Raw genomic sequence first — 16,392 nt, 5'->3', positions numbered from 1 at the left:
ACATTTCAGGAATAAAGAATCATTTTCATAACTTACTTATCAGGAGCCACAAAACTGCTGAAGGCCTCAAGGAGAGAGGAGTCACTCATCTGCTCAACTTACTGAGCCTTACAGACGTCAGGCACAGTAGATAAAAAGATTAACCCTTTAATATCCTTGTCCACCAACTAGAGGGCAGCCAAGGCAAGGAGAGGATCAAGCGGGTACAGGTGATAATCTACTGTGGCTACATTATCATCAATTTTTTCAAAGTACTTATTGCTTGAAAACACATGGGGTTATGGTGAGAGAGAGGAAACTAACCCATTTACTTATGCAGAGCAAGAAAAATAGATATGCACAAAGTTTTCCCACAGTGTTAATAGTCTACTGTACATGAGTGCTAATCTTGCCACTATTTTCCAGCACTCTGCTAGACTTTACCAGCCTCGCTACAGAAACTGTGCTTACAGCTTATTCAAGGAGGTTTCTGAAGAGTATGACTTTTCTTCAGCAGCTTTAAAACAGGAACAAGTGTTTCAATGATACTCCTAATATTAACATACAGCTGAGCCACTAAAACACAAAATTTGTGGTTATATGGACATACAGTATCTTTTTATAAACTAAGATTTCAGCTTTGAAGCTAAATAGAAAAATGTATTCATATCAGCACATTAAATAATAACAGTTAAGATTTATATAGCACTCTCTAGCTACCAGGTACCACCCTAAACACTTTACATATACTATATATTAACTTAGCCTCACAACAAATCTCTAAAGCAGGTACTGTTATTAATACCTCCATTAGATAGATGGGGAAAATCGAGGGAAAGGAAGATTAAGTAACTTGCTGAAGGTCTCCCATCTGTAATTTAAATACATCAGGTTCATACTCTGCCTCTCATGAAATGAATCACCCCTTTAATTTTCAAACAAGTGCACTCGAGTCAGAAGAAATCTTTTCAAAGGCTGAAGGGATATGGGAAGACCTTTATTTAACTACACTAACGGGCAGAACATCCCTCAACCATAATTGATTCCTGGTAAGAAAAATGCTACATCAATTACTTCACAAAATTTATCATTCAAGAAAACAAATTTCTTCTACCTAAAGGACTCTAGTTCTCTCTCTCCCTTAAAGTAACTGAAACTTGTTCATATGCTTTTATATCCTTGATACGTTTAAAAGGACAGGATATTTGGAGCTTGCCCCCCACACCTTTTTAAAAAGTTTCTCTCTGTCCCTCTCTCTCCCCTCCCGACACACACCCACCATTCTAATATCTACAGGACTAGAAAAGCTGTGATGGCTAGAAATGGAAAGAAAAAAAGATGGACCCTCTTTTTTGTATTCCCTCCTACCCATTCAACTGTGAATGAAGAATTAGATTTAATAGCAGCACAAGAAATTAGGGTTCCACGGGTGGGCACAGCAGCAAACCACAGCTTACTGAAAAGAATGTGTGAGTGTGAATGTGAATGTGAATGGGCTTTCCCAAAATGCTTGCAATGCTTCTGAATCCCTTTTCCTCTCCACTGAGTGATAAAGAGTCATTAAAAGAATCAAACTCTTCTGGATGGAAGGACAGTACAGGTCATTTAGTCTAACCATATATCTAAAGTCTGAATCTTTTACATGATATGCCCTTGGGGTTATGAAATATTAGCAACTTAAGTCACAGTTCCATTTCATTGTTAATGGAGTTCTGACACTTCAACAGTCTCTCTATCAGCTCCAAATTTTTCTCTGTACCACCTACCCTCTGTTCCAATTGTCTAAACCTAAAATCACATCGAAGTCAAGTCCTTCTTCTCCATAAGTGACAAACCTCTGAGTTATCTGAAGACTGCCATCACTGCCAACTTTCATACCTCTATCTATTTTTTGTTCGAAGCCAATCGCCACCCTCTACCCTTTGTCCCTCCAACCAAGATTTTTTAATTCCTTGGCTAGCTTGCTCTTCTCTCAATCTGGTCCCTTGCTCAAAGTGTCACTAAAGAAAGAACCAAACAAAACAGCCAGTTGGGGTCTGCATGAATGTACTTGACCTTCTTCATTCAATAAATAACTGTTGCCGAATGAAAGCAATATATCTCCAATATTCCAGTCAGCTACGTTTCCATTAATAAAACTAAGAATCACAGGAACTCTTCTGTCCACTGCATTTTACTATTGATTGGTACTGAATTACAATAATTTAAAACTCATAAATCTTCTTCATACATAACCTGGGAATATGTCTTGTTTTTCACTTCTGTGTGTACTCTTACAGTTGTGTTTGGAAGCTCATATAAGGAATCTTGTAAATTTTTTTTCTTTAAAGATGTATCTGGTTAGAGGTTTGTTGTGAGGCTAAAACTATACAAGTAGTGTTTAGAGTGGTACCCATTAGCAAGTAAGTGCTATATGAAATTTATAATTTCAACACATCATTTTAGACTGTACAGATTTTTTTTAACTCAGAATATAGCACACAACATCAAAATTGCATGACCATCAGCAAATGTGACAGGCATGTTATTAATCCAAGCACTGAGAAAGATGCTGACAAGGGCTAGGTAGAGAAGAATCATGTACAACATAAGTATCATCTCCAAATTTGACTATAATTTGTTTTAAGTATTTTATCTTTCAACAATCCACTCGTATGCCAGGAGAATGGCAGAAGGTGACAGCCCTCATTTGAGGTGGTATTGGGCAGTCCAAAACAGAGGATGAACTTAGGGTACTTGTGACTGCTGACTCTCATAGAAACACTCTAGAAGCCAGAAAAAAAGCATTACTCTTGGAAAATGTTCTAATGATACAGGAATTACACCATTGCCCAAAGTTTTCTGGCCAATAACACTGGTAAAAAATGCTTTTTGAAGATGCTGGTAATTATATCATTTCTCATGACTTGGCTCTCTAAAATTATCAAGAGAGAAAGATATCTCTAAAACACTACATAATAATCATAAAACCTATTCAATCCCACTAGTTCTTCCTATGTGGGAAACCACTACTGTGTACATATTAACTCGCAAAGCAATAAAAAACATACCAAAAATATGCTTCTGAAATCCCTAGATTTTTGCAGTATATAGTTTAGCCTACTAGAGGGATAACAGTAAGATTTGCAATTAAGAGTAGTTTAGATTAATATTGTTAAAAATTCTAAAGTACTTTTGAGAAAAATAATAGTGCTATGATTTTCTGACAAGTTACAGAGGGACACACAGCAAAATGGGGTATCATTCAAGTATCAATCACATATTCTGCTGACTTCCCCTTACAATGAAGATTATTATTGTAAATTCTTTCTGTTTTTCCTGCATGTAGTTAATATTGCATACTTTAGGTTTCACTGATAATTAGGAGATAAAAGCCCTAAAAAACTAAGTTGTCCAACACAGTAGCCTCTAGTCATATTTGGCTACTTAAATGGAAATTAATACTTAATTTAAACGTCAGTTTCTCAGCTACACTGCACATTTCAAGTGCTCAATAGCCAATGCAGCCAGTAGCCGTGATAGGGGCAGCACAAATGAGGAGCATGTCACAGAGTTCTTTCAGCAGCGCTGTCCTGGAGGGTTAATTCCAAATAGGCGGAAGAAACCCCTAAGGGTGCTGCCAGAGACAAGGAGGTGTTCTGTAAGATCATAATGCAGAGTCTGGGAAATGAGCTTCCTTGTAGAACGCTTCATTTTGTAGGTAAAAACAGCTTGGGGGAACGGGAAAAGGCAGGCTGCCTCACTGTGTAAAGGAAATTGACACTTACCAAGAACTTATGTGCCAGGCAAGTACTTTAATACTCCCAACACCTCAATATTATATCATTTATGAGCCTATTTTATCCATTTCACAGATAAGAAAGCTGAGGCCCAAGGTTAGTTTGTAGTAAAGCTAAGACTGAATCCCAGTTATGTCAACTCCTAACCTGTATTTTCCTGTCTCTGTTGCAACCCTACAACTCCTTGTGACTAAGACACCAGATAAAACTGCCCATCACAGATTTATATCAAGCTCTGAAAAATCTAAGATTTCTGGTCATAAGACTACATAGGTGCTTAATCTGATTTCCTAGCAATATCCATTAAACTCTGATGTGCCAGGTCGCCCCAGAGGCAAGCCTTAATCTTCATTTTACTTTCCAAATGAAAGAAACTGCCTAAAGCAACAGAAATATTCTCTACAAGGAACAGGACTTCAACGATAACAGCATAACTCTGAATACAGAAACCTTTAGGGGCCATAACAAAAGGGGGGGGGTCAATAAGAGCTAGCTATTTTTCTTTCTTTCTTTTTAGAATATCTTTTTGCAAAAAAAGAACCAAACTACAAGGGGAAAACATGTATAGTTTCAATGCTTGCCATCAGGTAACATATTCCTTGAGGCCAAATACTATTAAATTTTATGAAGCTTATTATTTGCTTACACTAAATCCAACTACTTTGAATATGGCACATTACTCAGCATTTGTGAACAGCATATGAACTGAAATCATATATCAACACACTGCAAAATGTTTTTGTTCTATGAACATGTTTAAATACCAATTCCCTGGGCTTTTCTCACAGTGCAAAGACTACCAGTCATAGTATATAACCAACACTTAATCTCTCTTACGAAAAAGCCCTAATGTCAAATAAAGACAGGAATATAAGTAACTTTGAACCACAACTACACAAATTTCAATGACCAAAGACATGAAATCAGTAACACAAGTCAGAATTACATTATATCAAATGACTTGTTTTTAATTCTGAGTGTACGTTCTGTTCTTTCAGTTTCTAATTACCTTAGGATTTTCAAACATCCAAGTAAAAATAGTAGACATAATTCCAAAGTCAAGGGTGTTTTGCATATAAAATTACTTAGGATTTCTTTTACCTTTAAAGAAAACTGTTATTCTCTTCAAGTTATAAAATACATTATTAAAAAATTAAAATAAAATAGAATATGCTTACTAATCTAAAGAATACCTACAAAAACCAAAAACTAATAGTACCACGAGGCTGTGGCTGAAATAAGCCTAATTAGAGCATGGTATTCCTGACTTGAGGGACTCAAAAGGAGCCCTAGTTGCCCACAAATAAAAATCTTCTAAATAAAATTACAAGAAACACCTCCTATAACAGTTTCTTGGTTCTATTAAACTAAAAATGTTTATTGTCCAAAATCTTGTTTCATTTCAATTCAGATAAATTCATTTTACAAAGAAGAAAATAAATACATTTTAGATTACTAAACTGGAAAATGGCAATTATTTCTGAATAGCTTACCTAAAGAATATTTTTTTTTTTTTTCTTTTAAAAGGTGATAGGACCATTATTAAGCACACACAGGAAGTTATATATTTACTACTGGACTTTAGAAACAGCAATCATAGGAAACATCATCCAGCACCAATTATTTTGTTAAAAAATAAATAAATAAATAAATAAATAAACACACACACACACACACACACACACACACACATACCCCTCTCACAGAATGGAAGAACATATGGTCAGAAAGGTAGCCACTGATGAATAATGTAATAAAGGAGCAATGAGAAATCTTATCACTAATTCTAACTATTCAAGGTTAATTCTAATTCTAATCCTTGATTTAATTCTTTCTGGCCAAAGTGAACCATTTGTGCCTTCAATTCAACTTTAAATCTTAAGCATGACAAAAACCAAAAATATACCAGGACATTGATGTTTTCCCTTTAAAAATATATTCCCTTTAAAAATGTATAAACTCAGTATTTTTCACTGTATTGTTTTCATTATGTAACTTTCTACGTCCTGTTTTGACTTATGAGCATCTACTCCGTGAATCTCTCAGGGTTTAGGTCTTTACCTGACTTTCAATCTGAGAAGATTCTCTTAAATACAGACTTTGGCTTGCGATTCTCAAATGGTAAATAATATCTCACCCCATAAAGGGTATTTGGAAATGTATGAAGGTGTGTTTTGTTTTGTTTTTAATTGTCCCTGGGAGAATTCTACTGACATTTAGAGACCAAAGGTTGTTAAATCAACTGTAATTACAGAGCAGTTTTTCATAACTGGTGATTCCACAGAAAATGTCCATACCTATTCCATAGTGTAACAAACCAAACTGGCCCCTGCCTACCCTCACTGATACGGAACAGCAAGCTTTTTCTAACGATTTACTCAATGCCATACCTCAACACTGGTTCAGTTACCTCTGCTCAGCACTGGCACTTCAAGCCCATGCCCCTCCCCCTCCTCTATTTCTCTAAGTTAACTACTGCTGCTGCCTGAGCCAAAGTTACAGATTTCCTTTTCACTGTTTAGAAAGGAGGTATGCCACAGTAAAAAAAAAAAAAAAAAAGCAGCTATCTGAGGTTTTTATATCCAAAAGCAATGCTCTGGACTTCTCCTGCATCTCAAGAACCCATCTTCAAGAGCTAATGTTCGAAAGTAATTTTTCTTGCTAAATAATAAGTATACGCACATGCATAGTTCAATTTTTTATTAGCTGAAACATGCCATAATTTTACAAGCATCATCCTACAGCTAAATGAAATACTAACCTGCCAATACTTTTTTGAGTTATATTATACATGAAAATTCTCACAAAAAGTCCTTAGTTTTCTTTGGTTGTTGGAAATAAGAAACAAAATGTATCAGAAGCCTTTAGGCTTAGAAGAAAGTTTAAAAAACAGATTTTCCCAAAGCTGGCTACTTATAAAAGGCTTAAATACAACATCCCTATTTGAGGACCACTACTATTGAACACAGAATATACAAACACCTAAACTTGTAACAAAGAGTGCAAAAATCATTTTTCTGAATCAGTAGTTTCTTTTTACTCTGCTTCTTGAGCAGAGATCTCCCAGGTTTGTCAAGGGCATCTGGCTTGACCCATGACTAAAATTTAAGCCTTGCCTCTACTATCCTTGACTAAATTAAAAAAAAAAAAATTATAATCAATCTTTTTACCTAAGGGACTATTTTTTTATTAATAGTCATTTTACCCTCTAGATTCTTAGTATGTGCCAAACACACTGCTAATTATTTTATTTGCATTATCTCATTTACTTTTCACATCAGTCTTGAGATGGCATTAATACTGCCCCTATTTTACAGATGAGAAAACTGAGGCTAAGAACAGTAAATAACTTACCCAAGAACACACACTTAACAAGGAAGAGTCAAACTGAGGCCTAGCTAATGCTAAAGTCCAGGCTCTTAGAGTACTATAACAATGCTCTTTTTTTAAATTGATTTTAGAGAAGGAGAGAAACATCAATGTCAGAGCAAAACATCGATCAGCTAGCTGCCTCTTGCATGTCCCCCTACTTGGGATTAAGCCTGCAACCTGGGCATGTGCCCTGACTAGGAATTGAACCAGCAACCTTTCGGTGCACAGTAAGATACCCAACCAACTGAGCCACACTGGCCAAGGCAATGATACTCTTTTTTTCCCCTTTTTTTAAATAGATATCTTTTATTGATTTCAGAGAGGAAGGGAGAGGGAGAGAGAGATAGAAACATCAATGATGAGAGAGTCATTGATCGGCTGCCTCCTGCATGTCCCTCACTGGGGATGGAGCCTGCAACCCAGGCATGTGCCCTGACTGGGAATTGAACCGCAATCTCCTGGATCCTAGGTCGATGCTCAACTGCTGAGCCATGCCCGGCCAGGTAATACTATCTCGATACTAGAATATACCCCCAAGTTTTATTTCTTTATCAAATCCAAAGAATTGCCATCCACTTCATACAACCATCTCTGAGTTCTCCTGCAAAGTATCTTTAACACCTTAGAATTTGCTTGGCTTCACATCCTCTAAACTGGGAAAAGTATTTTGAGAAATAGAGAGGCTTATATTAAATCACTGTTAGGCAATAAAAGCCCTCAATTAACAATACCCATTTACTCAGTAAAATGAATTCTAAATATGATACCACAGCTAAACACTGGTAAATTGCTCTCATTTGATCAAACTGCACTATGTTGCATAACAACATTAAAAATAGCTACCGGATATTGACTGCTTACTTTGTGTCAGATGACTTAAGAATATTACCTCTAATGTAGAGGATATTTATCCGCATTTTACATATGAGGAAACTGAGGCTCAGAAAAAGATCTGCTTAACGCAGCTAATTATACAGTAGAGCTGGTAATATGAACCCAGATCTATCAGATTCCAAAGCCTAGGCTCCTACTACAGCAGAAGAAAATGTTTCAGAACACTCCACAAAAAGCTACTTGGGGAGAAAAACACCCTGTAAGACTTTCTTCTTCTCAAATCACACCCTGCTAAATAAATTAGTGTTGGCATATACATTTTTGAAATTTTAATTTATACAATTACTTCATTTAAAAGAACCAATAGGCTAAAAATATTAAAATTAAATAAAGTAACTATTTTTAATATATCCTAAGAATAAAGATAATTCTATGTAGCAAATGAATGTATATTATTGCTGATTTGTTATTAGGCCTAGGTTAGTAACTGAGATTAAGTGTTTTTAGAAATACTAATGCTATTTTATACACATCAATACAAGTTATATCAGAATGTTAACAGAAAACCCTTAGAATGGTGCCTGTTCCATTCAGTTAAATTTAAACTTAATCCACAAAACCTATGAGGGTTTAGTATACCTAAAATTTTTCAAAGTTCTCTGAATTCAGAGCAATTGTTTTTTTGGAAAGAAAAAATAACTCATTCTTTCTCAGTTGTGCCATAAACAGAAGCAAATGGGCTTGTTAGTAACAAAATACTGTGAAGTAAGGACAAAAAAGCTGAGTTGCATCAGACTGAAGCTACTCTTGCAGAGTAGTCTGGGGGGTTCCATGGAAGGGCAGCATTCTAAGAGTCAGCAGCTACTGAAGCCCCACCTATTAGTTAAGGGTGATAGTCAAGGGGCAAGGGTACAGTACCTGATGATGGGCAGGTCGAGGCCCCGCTGCAAACTGAGAAAAGGAGGGGAACAAACACAAAAGGAAAGGCACAGAGAGTCAGAAACACCACAACAAAAACCAAAATGTCACACAATATGCCAAAGGGGAAAAAAAACCCACAAGAAAAAAAAGAACACAAACGGTCAAAGCTTTGCTGCAGGACAGTGACAGACAGGTACTAAGATTCAACAGGTTAACGCCACTACCAGAAACAGTTTGCCATCTATCAGCTGGGAGAGAACCAGCTAAGCTGTTTGGCACGGATAAGGGTGCTTCTCTGATAGGAATACTTTTTAAAAAAACCTAAAATTAAAAAAACATTTGAAACACTAAATGGTTATATTAAGACAAATGTATGAAAAGTGTGCTTATGCAACTGACATAGCTGGAGGGAATGAAAAATGCTTTTACATTACAAAAAATAGCCAGGAGGTAATTATACTGTCCAACAGGAAATAAAGAATGTAACAGGACTGATGTCAAATTTACTTAAGTTAAATGGGACATCTCACACATGAAATGGAAGTTTTAGATCTTCCTTTGTTTCTTGGAGTTAAAGAATAAAACTGTATTTAATATTATACTTATATATTATATTAAATATGTATTTATAGGTTATAGATACATATTTAAATATAAGTGATTATATGTTTAAATGCAATTAACTAGTGAAGTTTAATACCAGGCACACCCAAGCATACAGCTAGTGAAGAGCATCACCCTCCAACATGATTAACCAAGTTGTACTATGACAAGCTTAAGAAAGGAGTGACAGAAGTCAAATCTCTCACTATTTATAGTTATACACAACAGCACAACACTGCACATATGTACACACTGCTATCTGATACTGAGAATAAACGCAGAAGACATAACTTCCCAGCTAACTCAGAGTACGTGACAGCAGATAAATACATGATTCAGCTCTCACTTTCCCTAGCTTAGAATGGAAGAAAAAGTCTATTCACCCATCACATTTTAAATACTAAGCCTCTAAGATCAAATAATTCTTCATCAGAGCAAAACTGGGCTTCTAATGTGATTTTTACTAAAAAGGACAGAAAAATATTTGGGTATATACTGTCATGTACTGGCTAATTATATATTTAACTGTTGAGATGGTGACCACACTCTTAGTGAAAAGATAATACTTAGAAAGTAGTTTTGAATGCAAACCACACAGAATTTTTATTTTATTTAAGGAGCTAAATATATTTCTTTAGTTGTTTTATTTCCTATAGAGCCTTCCTCTGTCAGCTCATCACTCCAGGTGAATTAGACTGAAGATTAAGAAACAATCCCTCATACTCAGAATTTAGTTATCTGCAAGTATTTGCGAGAGATTTGGAATTATTTCCCCAACTGCCATTATTTCATATAAAAAAATTCCAGTGAAGCACATGCCATAATGTAGGAGAGAGCTGACGAAAGCTGTATCAAGAACTCCCCTTAGAAGCTAAACTGTCACCTGCTGTTCAGACAATGAAAGTGCCTTAATACATTTTGAAGTTACTCAGCATAACTCGGGTTCTCTACGACCCAGGCGATTAGTGTGGTAGGTCATCCATTATATTTACGAACCATACTTTTTCAGAATGATAATGGCAGCTCTAGTTCTTGCAGAACATTTTCTCATCAAAGAAACTGAGGTCTATAATTTCAGCTTTTCCAATTATGAAAAGAAAACAAATCATACCTCTACTATGAACATAAAGTTTCAAGAATAGGCAGTACCACTCACGTAGGAGAGTGGCGAGTGGAAGGGAGATGTTTCTTAATGACATTTTTGAAGAAAACAGGAGAGAAGGGCCATGTTAAAAAATTAACCTGAGTATAGCAGTACCTGTCTTATCACTGTTCCACAGAAAGGTCCCATTTCTAAGGCTCTAAAATAAAAGTTGAAACTTTGTATATTTCTAATGTTCTGGTCAAAAGAGAATGTTCTATGAACAAAAGAAGTACCTTATAACATTATACAGATATTTTTTTTAAACCACAACTTGAGTTAGTGGGAAAGTACCCTAGTCTATTTTGCACTAGTCACCATTGGCTATTGAGTTTGTCAACTGAAATGACAATGGTCTTAATCCTGTGAATAACTGTAAGCAACAGAACAAACTGTAGTCGCTGCTGGCTCATATAAAGAATAGAAACTTTCGTTTCTTTTTTTCTTTTTCTTTTTTTAAAGAGAGGTCTTTAAGATGGTGAGGACTGTAGATATTAAGAAAAGCAGCCTTCTGTGAACTTGGATCCAATGCCATCCACCCACCCACTCACTCACTCTTCTGTGCACAGTTGGTAACTGGGCACGGCCAACAGAACACTGATGTAACTTTGGCACTGAGCACCACAAAATGTCAAAATAACCAAAGTAACAGGTTACTGTAAAAGCCAAACTGTCCGCCTCTCCCAATTAAGTATTCAACAGCTTTACTATTTTGGAGGCTATTTAAAAGTAAACTACTGTTTAAAGAGTTCCAGTACAACCAGAAAATGGAACAGGTAAATAGCTTATCAGTATTTTTTTTACCTTTAAACAAGATTTTCAATAGTAAGAATTTAAGATACTGAGAAGTATCAAACAGAAATACAGGCACAAAGATAACCTGAAGGAGGGAGGGGGCCCCTTGAAGCCAGTTGGATTGCAAAGGCAGCTGTCCAGGGAGGAACAGAAAAGCCTAAACCGTGCAATTGCCAATGGCCCATTAATGCAGAAATAGAATGGAGTAAGCTTTAGCTGCCCTACAAAGCCATAGGAAGGGTCCTGCCTTAGTGCAACAGCTTACCTCTCCTCACCAGTTGGGACAGCTGTGGGATGGATGAGACTAGGCTATGGCAACTTGGGATGTAAAAAGAAAATGCAACCCTGCCAAATTTCCTATCCCAAACTTCACCCTCCCAGCACCAACACAAATGAAATAAAGAAAACTGGACCCAAAACAACAAGCAAGAGTAGTCTGGGGTCTGCTAGTCTTGCACTTGTTTTGGGGTATGTAATGGGATGTTATGGGTGTGGTTTTTAGTAATGTAAGATGGTAATGGTCACTAGCAGAGCGGATGGCAAAAACTGCATAGAGGATAGTATCTGAAGAGTTTATGACCACAGAAAAATGGCTGACAACTACAGACAATTTCCCCCTTGATATTTGATTATATAATGGAAAGAGGGAAAAGAAGCCTTAAAATTTGTCTTTTAAAATCAAATTCATATGAAAGGGATATCCCTCTTCAAGTTTAAAATAAAGAAAAATCTAAACTTCAAATTATTCCTGTCTAATTCCCAATAGAGAAGACCCACCCAATTTGTTATTCTTTTGCCCACGATGCCTGGCAGAAACTGCCATGCTAAGTTAGACTTTCAGAGAGGAAGAAATCAATGCATTTCTGTTCATCAGCCAATAAATGGATGTGGTCAAAAATAATGAGTGCCAGAGGCACCACTGCCTGCAAGAAGTACAGTTTGTTATATTGCTTACAATGCAGTATTTTATCCAGCCTCTTCCAGCCAAGGACCTGTAAACGGGAGTCTGTTCCAAAACCTTCCTCCTCTTCCAGTTGTCTGTGCAATGTATTGGCACTGTTCTGCTGGGCTGTCAAAAAAACTGGTTTAGAGATGCAGCTCTTCAGTCAGGTTTTGCGCCAGTTCTAACCATGTAAATTTAAATCTTTTTCCCCCAATATTATAAAAGGGGGTTTAGAGGTAAAGAGGGCCGTGGAATTCTTTGCAGTAAGCGCTTACCATAATGTTTCATGTTTAATGATCAGAACCTGGGCCTATCTAAATTAATCTGATGAGATCTCAGGCCCACTCCAAGTAGTCAAGTGTCCACATCCCCAAAGCACTCTCAGAACAAAACTTGCATCAGACATCTTGTTGACCATTTCAGCAAGAAAAAAAAAAAAAAAGAGAGAAAGACAAGCAAACAGGCAACTAGGACCAAAGTCCCACCTCTTTAGAAAGGTTCCTCCACCCCCTGGGGAGAACCAGGATCTAAGAGCAGGTATCAGAGAAGAGGGCAACAGGGGAAAGGAAGACAGGAGGAGGGTAAGAAAGAGATTACATTCTGGTACAGTCAATGCTCTCCTAGTTCTTTGAGCAATTCTTTCACACATTTCAACATTTCTAAATGCATGCATAAAACTAAATGAATAGAAGCTAATGCAATGAAATATTCCTGCACTAGAAGCAAAAAATCAGGGGTAGGGAACCAAAAGAAGGTCCCTATATTGAGGAAAACACAGAGCTGAGGTACAAGTAGCAATGTGAGATACAATGTGAGATGTTACAGAAGCACCTTCTAGCAAAAACTAATCATGCAGGGCAGGAATCGACGTTCTGAGGAATGGACAGCTGAAGCCACTGTATTCTTTTGTGAAACAGAAGGACGAACCCGGAGTAAATCCACAATCTTTGCAAAACTTATTGCAATCCACGTAAAGGATGAGCAAGGATGATGACAGCATTTACATTTGCACAAAAATTTATTTGCCATTAAAAAAAAATGAGTACACCACTGGTGTATATCATGCATATGTCCACAGTCAAATGGTTTGAACTGATCTAGTGACACCAATTCAGAAGACCTTCCCAAACCACTGGAATGAGTCTAATTAATGAAATTTATTTTACTTGTAAAATCGCCATGCTTTACTCTTCCCTTTCCCCTGAATTTTGAATAGTACAACAAATTAAAAACTGAAATGAACTTGAATGCAACTGGAATTTTTTTAAAAATCATGCCACTGAAAGGTAAAAGAAGATAAAAGGTTCCATTCCTTCTTTTTCTTAATAAATTTAAATTATTCACATAGCAAAGAGTGTAAAATGCAATGCTAACCAATATAATAACAATTATAATAAACAGACTTTGGGACAAATTTCCAAAATTAAGTAAAAATATTAGCCAAAGGAACCCAAGCTCCTACAAACAGAGTTAGGTGGCGAATATCCTCTAGAACAAGCCTCTGCTTCCTTACCGGAGAACGGGTCTGAGGCTGCGAATTCATTGTCTGCGGGGCTTGAGGGTATACCAGCGTGGCTGGGCCTGCATTCTGTCCAGGGGGATAAGGGGTCTGTCAAAGAACAGCAGGAACAATATCAGAGTTGAATAAATATGGGAGGGAAACTCAAATCCAAAGTGTTAAAACATATTTATAGAAGTACTTATTAACGTGCTTTACAGCTCTACTTTTGAAACTTATCTTTATCACAATAGCCAGCAATCCAGAACCAACGCAGCATTTTTTAGGGGTTACCTTAAACCTCCTCCTATCTAGGTGCAATTATTTGATACCGTAAGTAAAAATAGCACTCACTCTCAATTTATCTCTTTCTGAAAAGGACAGCCCATCCACAAACAAAATCAAACATGGCTGAGGGAACTTGTCACTTCTGTAGTGAGCTTTCCAAAGTACCTATAAGCAAAAGTTGCCATTGAGGAAGACATCCTAGAGTCAAATGAGCAGTTCACTTCTAATGAGCAGTTAACCTCTATTCTCTTCCACTGCTTACACCTTAATCCTTCTATATAACCCCATGAAAATACACAATTATTAAGAACTTTAGACAAAAGCTAGAAATAAGTGGTAATACAATACATACTAACTTACCACAAGTTTTCTGAAAATAAGAACAGAAGCTTTTCATTATGAATCTATGTTAAATGCTACACACTAAAATACTATATGCGAAGTGATTTCAGGAAAAAAAAAATACTTGTAACATGTAAAAAAAAACCTTGTAACATGTTTAAAATGAAATGATAACAAGAGCAATGGACACAAAATCACAGGACTTGGATTCAAATCCTAAAAACTGCCCTTTAGTACTGTTGTTAGCTTGGGCAAGTAATTTGTCTTTCCCATGAATGTAAAAAGGAGTAACATACCTACCTCACAAGGCATTGCTAAGATTAAATGAGGTCGAGTCAATTACTGTTCAATCACCTGTAATTACTATAGTTCCAATTGTACAAATGAGGAAATCAGGGTCAGAAACTTTAAGTGTCTTACCCAAGGTAACTAAGTAAATAATGTGTCTAGGAAGTATTCTAACTTTGCTTTAAATATGGAAGATGTTCAATAAATGACTATTTCATTGAAATACCTAAAAAAAAATTTTTTAACCTAACTTTTGGTATTTGTTAACTATTTAATGAGAGTTCAGCTGGAATTACCACCTTAGAGCAAATGTTTGAAAAGATTCATCAAAACTTTCAAATAATGAAAACAAAAACAAGATTAATAAAATATCTTGTAATCTTTTCAACACAGAAACCTTATAGGCATTTCTATAACTGACATTTAAGTTATAGTTGATTTTCTTTTTCATTCTAGTTCTACTAAATTTCGCCACAAACTGAAAACAATGGCAGCAAGTATCCTGCATCTATCAAACTGGATAGATAATTGGATCAACTACGATCCAAAAATTATTCGGAGGTTTCTTATCAAAGATTATTTTTAGTACTGTTTCAAACCCTAATTTTATGTGTATCACATTCAGATTCTGGAAGGCTGGAACTCTATTTTACCTTGAAAAAGAGTGGTGGCTAGATCTTATCAACTCTGAATGCATTCAAATTGGAAAAGTATTTCATCCAACTCTCTTACAAAATTTGGATATAGTTCGAAAACACAGCATTAATTTCATTCTTTATCAAATTAAAGAAAGTCATCAAGTGTTTAAAAAGCCCCATTCTCAGTGGCGAGGCTCTTTGATTTTAGGAAATCTTGATGCTTTATCTTCAACATTTAGTTTCTGCTACACAGAAGCATAAGCGTCTGCCTGTCAAGATACTGAACACAGCATTGAGATGTAACACTTATAAAACAAAAATATTACCTCTTTCTATACTTCAAAAAGTTAGGGACGCCCAGCCAGGCGTGGCTCAGCGGTTGAGCGTCGACCTAGGATCCAGGCGATCAGGGTTCAATTCCAGTCAGGGCACATGCCCGGGCTGCGGACTCGATCCCCAGTCGGGGACGTGCAGGAGGCAGCCGATCAATGACTCTCTCACCATTGATGTTTCTCTCTCTCTCCCTCTCCTTTCCTCTCTCTGAAATCAATAAAGATCTATTAAAAAAAAAAAAAAGTTAGGGGAGAACTTGCCCTCTCATAAAAGATGCTGAAAATGTTCATGATAGCCATATTTGACCTTATTCAAAATTTTCACTAATATTTTTCAACACTGGAGCCATATAAGGCAACACCCTTACAACTAACTGAAAAAGCAGTATGTGAATTAGCATTCAGGTGTAAGTTCTTTCACTTAGTAACAACACTATTCCTGGCCACACATCAAGCTGGTACTCTAGAAATATTGAGATTATATTACTACTCTCAAAATGATTATTAAAAGACAAAGAACTTATTTTCCATTACTTGGAATTACTATTTTAAACAGACAAAAAGTAATCAAGTACTTCTTAGAATTTAAATTGTATGTATGCCAAGAGCTGATTCATAATCTGTACACAAGCAGTTTCA

General features: G+C 36.3%; 1 protein-coding gene across 10 annotated transcripts in view; it reads right to left on the bottom strand.

Moving 5' to 3' along the window:
* Nucleotides 1-16,392, bottom strand: part of EIF4G3 (eukaryotic translation initiation factor 4 gamma 3) — a 234,625-nt gene that overhangs the window by 116,933 nt on the left and 101,300 nt on the right. For 4 of the 10 annotated variants that reach the window (XM_087820188.1, XM_087820180.1, XM_087820181.1 and 1 more), the window contains 3 exons: nucleotides 13,881-13,976; nucleotides 12,380-12,493; nucleotides 8,883-8,915 (listed from right to left, as the gene is read on the bottom strand). In XM_087820188.1, coding sequence (XP_087676314.1) covers nucleotides 8,883-8,915; nucleotides 12,380-12,493; nucleotides 13,881-13,910 — 177 coding nt within the window. In that variant the 5' untranslated portion in view covers nucleotides 13,911-13,976. Of the gene's footprint in view, nucleotides 1-8,882; nucleotides 8,916-12,379; nucleotides 12,494-13,880; nucleotides 13,977-14,219; nucleotides 14,319-15,747; nucleotides 15,934-16,392 lie in introns of those variants that run through there. The other 6 variants (XM_087820183.1, XM_087820186.1, XM_016214575.2 and 3 more) reach the window with 5 other exon arrangements.

This window comes from Miniopterus natalensis, chromosome 9 (genome assembly GCF_054644295.1).
Source record: "Miniopterus natalensis isolate mMinNat1 chromosome 9, mMinNat1.hap1, whole genome shotgun sequence".
Classification (NCBI taxonomy): Eukaryota; Metazoa; Chordata; class Mammalia; order Chiroptera; family Miniopteridae; genus Miniopterus; species Miniopterus natalensis.
Note: the sequence above shows the minus strand (reverse complement) of the source record. Positions and strands in the feature narration are given on the sequence as shown.